At 57.6% G+C, this 4,368-nt stretch overlaps 1 protein-coding gene across 1 annotated transcript in view; it reads left to right on the forward strand.

Moving 5' to 3' along the window:
* Positions 1-1,984: 1,984 nt before the first annotated feature.
* The window catches only part of NRIP2 (nuclear receptor interacting protein 2), an 8,030-nt gene continuing 5,646 nt past the window's right edge, over positions 1,985-4,368 (forward strand). The window contains exon 1 of the mRNA XM_007469459.1: positions 1,985-2,173. Within this exon, the coding sequence (XP_007469521.1) occupies positions 1,985-2,173 (189 nt within the window). The remainder of the gene's footprint in view (positions 2,174-4,368) is intronic.

Below are 4,368 nucleotides of genomic sequence, written 5' to 3' on the forward strand. Positions count from 1 at the left end.
CCTGATGACCTCATCTTAAATTGATTATCTCTGTAAAGACCCCATCTCCAAATAAGGTCACATTCTGAGGTCCTGGTGGTTGGGACGTTAACATATGAATTTGGGGGGAACACAACTGAACCCCTAACGCTTAGCTAGTTTCCTCTTCTGTAAATGGGGATCATAATACAATTGCAGTGGTTGTAAAATGCCTCAAGAAGGCATGTGGTCCGCAGGAGGCCAGCGGATGTCTGCCTTGTCTGAATGTGCAGGCGCCTCCGAGCCTCCTGGATCAGACCGCGCCCCGGGGAGCAGAGCCCAGGCCAGGACTCACCCTGTGAGTGTCCAACACATGTCAGCAGAACCGTGGCCAGTGCTTGCTGATGACGGTGAAGACGAAAGGCTGGAGAGAAGACTCTGGTGGCAGACATGCCAGGGCTATAAAAATCTGATACCGAGTGTTGGCGAGGACATGGGGCTGAGGACCCCTGGACGCTGCTGGTGGAGCCTTACCTGATGCCCCAGCAATCCCACTCCTAGGTACAGCCTTACCTGATGCCCCAGCAATCCCACTCCTAGGTACAGCCTTACCTGATGCCCCAGCAATCCCACTCCTAGGTACAGCCTCTAGAGGAATGCTTACACGTGTGCCCCAGGAGGTGGGTGCCAAAATGTTCACAGCAGCATCGTCTGTAAGAACAAAGCATGAAAAATAACCTGAGTTTCCTAAATGCGTTGTATTCACTGGAGAAATACTATACTGCGCAAAGTGAATTAACTAGAGCTATGCATAGCTCACGCGCGAATGTCACTAACAAAATACTGAGCAAAAAAGAGCAAATTGCAGAAGAATCTCTACAATGGGGCATGCAAGACGAAACGGCACACTGCATAGAATACACACATATGGATGTGCATAAAGAGAGGTATGAGGGAATTCCCTGGCGGTCCAGTGGTTAGGACTCTGAACTCTCACTGCTGAGGGCGCGGGGTCCATCCCTGGCTGGGGAACTGAAATCCCACAAGCCAAGTGGTGAGGCCAAAAAGAAAGAAAAAAAGAAACAGATGTGAGAAATACCAGATTCAGGAGGGGATGTTAGCTGGGGAGGAGGGGCCCACAAGGAGCTTCTGTTATATTTGTAGCAGTGTTTTTTTTTCTTTTCTAATGAAAAGAGAAAAAAAAGGTATAACTTTCTGCATGCTTGAATTATAACTTTTTAAAAAGGAGCCAGGACTCAATGAGCCTTACATAAAGGAGAGGAGGAAGCTGGGGCCCTAACTCGGGGAGATTCAGAGCTGCTCTTAGCCAGCCCTGGAACCCAGAACCCAGCGTAAAGGAGCAAAGGATGCTGAAAGGTTGAGGCCCAGGAAGGGGGGAGGCTCCTGCTGAGAGAGAGGAGAGCCCCGGGGACACTGTGACGCTGCCCCTCTCTGTTCTGAACCTAGTGTTGGCCTGTGTCCCGGCCCCAGGGCTGCGGAGAACCCCAGGCGGAGAGCGCGGCGGGGCAGCCCTGGAGACACACGTACAGGGATGCGCGCCCTGCATCCCACACACTCCCCCAGCACGCGGGCTGCCGCCTCCGCACACTGACACACACTCCCTCTCTAACAACCTGGCACAGACACCTTGACAGTTTGCAGCACAGATACACCCACCTCCTCAGCCACACACGCACGCACGCACGCACTCCGCCGCCACCCACTCCGGCCAGGACCCAGGAGCTGGCGAGGCTGCAGAGCCTACCAGCTGCAGCCCTGCCAGCGCCCCCTCTCCCCCAGGGCTGGGTTTTTCCAGCCGGAGCCCCGCTCCCTCTACTGCAAGCTCTGGAAATTGGTGTCTGACGTCGCCGCTCCTGCATGTTATTTATTTACTGCCTCTTTTCTTCCCTCCGCTGAGGCCCTCCGGTTGGGAGAGCTGCAGGCAGAAAGCTGCCGGGGCGGGGGAGGAAGCAAAGAGCACGGTGGGCAAGACCGCTCAGGAGCCCCCGGCCTGCCCGCGGGGGCCATGAGCGTCCGGCCGGACGCCCCGAGGGAGGAGGGAGATGCCGGGGACAGGGGACAGGAGGCAGAGCTGCGGGGCCGAGCCAGCAGCCGGCAGCGCCAGCACAGACAGGCCACCCGGTTCCTGCACAAGGACTCAGCCGACCTGCTCCCCCTGGACGGCCTCAAGAGGCTCGGCACCTCCAAAGACTGGGTGAGGCTGCCCTCCCCCCTCCCCACCCCTGGGGGACCGGGGTCCCTTCTCTCCTCTGCCAGGAAGGTGCAGACCCCAGCCCCCAGCTGCCCCTCCCTGCCCACGGGGAGGGGAGAGGCAGCCCTGACTTGTGGGTTCACCTTGACCGTTCCCGGCTCTTCACTGGGGTGTTCCCACGGCTTGGTGGCTCTGGGGGAACCCTATCTATTGCTCAGCTTCCCCAAAGAGCCCCAGGCTTGTCTTAGGGGGGAAGAGAGGAGCACTTGTTAGAGCAGAGGTTTGTGGGGCCCGGGAGCCCCTGGAGCAGTCGTTTACCGCTGGGCCCGGTGGGTTCAAGGTCGTGATTCCCTCCTCTGCCTAAGCCACAGGTCACCTCACACTGGGACTGGACCTTCGGTGCCCCCCGCCCCATCCTCGCCAGAACACCAGGGCTTCCCACGGCTTTTGCCTGGGCGTCGGGCTCCTGAGGGCCCCCTTGCTCCCTGCAGGTGCAGTGGCCCTTCCAGCCTCCTTTCCCTCCATCCCCCTGCAGCAGCGTGGCCCCCCGAGGGAACGGGGTCAGGGAGTGACACCAAGGGGTGGGTGAGTCAGGGGACAGCTGCATATACTCACTCCCCTCTGACAGAGGGAGGGGCTGAGAGAATGGCCTTCCTCGGAGCCAGGATGCTTGGGTTCAGATCCTGGCTCTGGCACTTAGCAACTCAGGCAAGTCTCTTTATGTCTCTGAGCCTCAGTTTCTTCATGTGTTACATGAGGATAAAATTAACAGGATGTACCTCACAGGGATGTAAGAGTTACATGAGCTAATACCTGTAAAGGACTTAGAACAGTGCCTGGATAATTGGGAGCTCTGTCTAAAGGCTGTTGTCCCTCCAGCTACTCTTACTATTCCATTTAGCCTGAGAGAGAAAGTAAGATCCACAAGGTCCAGAGAAGATGCGATGGCTCTGGCCTCCGGCTCACAGAGGACAAGAGGGCTTCTGTAGAAAGGTTGGGGGTACTCTGTCCTCTCTCATCTCTTGGGCAGGGAGTCTGAGAGGAGGGACTCCTGCAACCTGAGGTGTATAAGGCCATTTCCAGGCTACTCTGGCAGCCCCTTCTCCCCGGAAACCTGGAGCCAGATGCAGCCCCTCACTGCATTTCCTGAAAGAGCCCTACCTTTCCACATTCCTCCCAGCCAAATGTTCACCCTCCAGGAGCTTGGCCCAGCAGCCCCGCGAGGGGAAAGGCAACCAGACTGAGATTTCAATTCAGAGGACCTCCTTGCAAACAGCCAGCACAGCTGAGAAACAGACGGAGCAGGAAAGCAGGTTCTTTGGCTCTCAGTGGCTAGGAAATCACAGCCTCTGCCCTCTGCGGCCCATCTCTCATCTGTTCGGCCCTGGGGAAGAGGCTCTATTGACACTGCCGCCCCCGCGTGGCAGGTCCGGCATCCCGCCCTCAGGACCTCCCAGACTGACATGGAGCAGTTACCTTGCATGGCTTTGGGAGTGAAGACACAGCATTCGGGGGCCTGAGCCTGCATCCCTCATGGGACAGGTGGAAGGAGAGCTGGAAGCCACAGAGCTGCCCTTCCCAGCTGCTCCCAGAGCTCGCTGCTGCCCTTTTCCCAGAGCTAGGTCTCCTGCTGGCAGCCTGTTGGCAGGAGCAGCCTCAAGGGCCTCATTAAGCCAAGGGTAGAAAAACAATCCCAGGCTCCCAAGGAGAGAGGGCAGGTGGGGAAGCATGTGTGGAGCCTGGAGGCACACAATCATTCTTCGGTGAGCATTTATGGAGTGCCTACTGTATGCTGAGCTGAGCCCTGTGATGCAAAGAGGAATGAGATACAGACCTGACCTCAAGGGCAGATAACAGCTTTGAGACGCGTGACCAAGGGGGCCATGGGATAGGACGCTGCCCCCGCCTGGTGGGTAGAGGGAAGAGTGGGAAGAAGTCAGACAGGGCTTCTTGGAGGAGGTGGACCCTGCGTGAATTACAGCATATGCACTTGGAACCCCAGACTTAAAATAAAAGCCTCTCTCCAAATAAAGAGTAGTTCCTGAGCCAGTGGCCCAGTCTGGCCTAGAGAAGGGTGAGGAGTTTCAGGAGGAGGGGTGTGCAGGAGCAGAGGTGCATGGAGGTGAAGGGCAGCCTGGTCCAGGCGGCCAGAGGGGGCGCTGGGGCCCGATGAGCACAGCGGGGTTGGGGGGGGGGCG

This window comes from Lipotes vexillifer, unplaced genomic scaffold (genome assembly GCF_000442215.2).
Source record: "Lipotes vexillifer unplaced genomic scaffold, Lipotes_vexillifer_v1.1 scaffold395, whole genome shotgun sequence".
In the NCBI taxonomy this organism is placed as follows: Eukaryota; Metazoa; Chordata; class Mammalia; order Artiodactyla; family Lipotidae; genus Lipotes; species Lipotes vexillifer.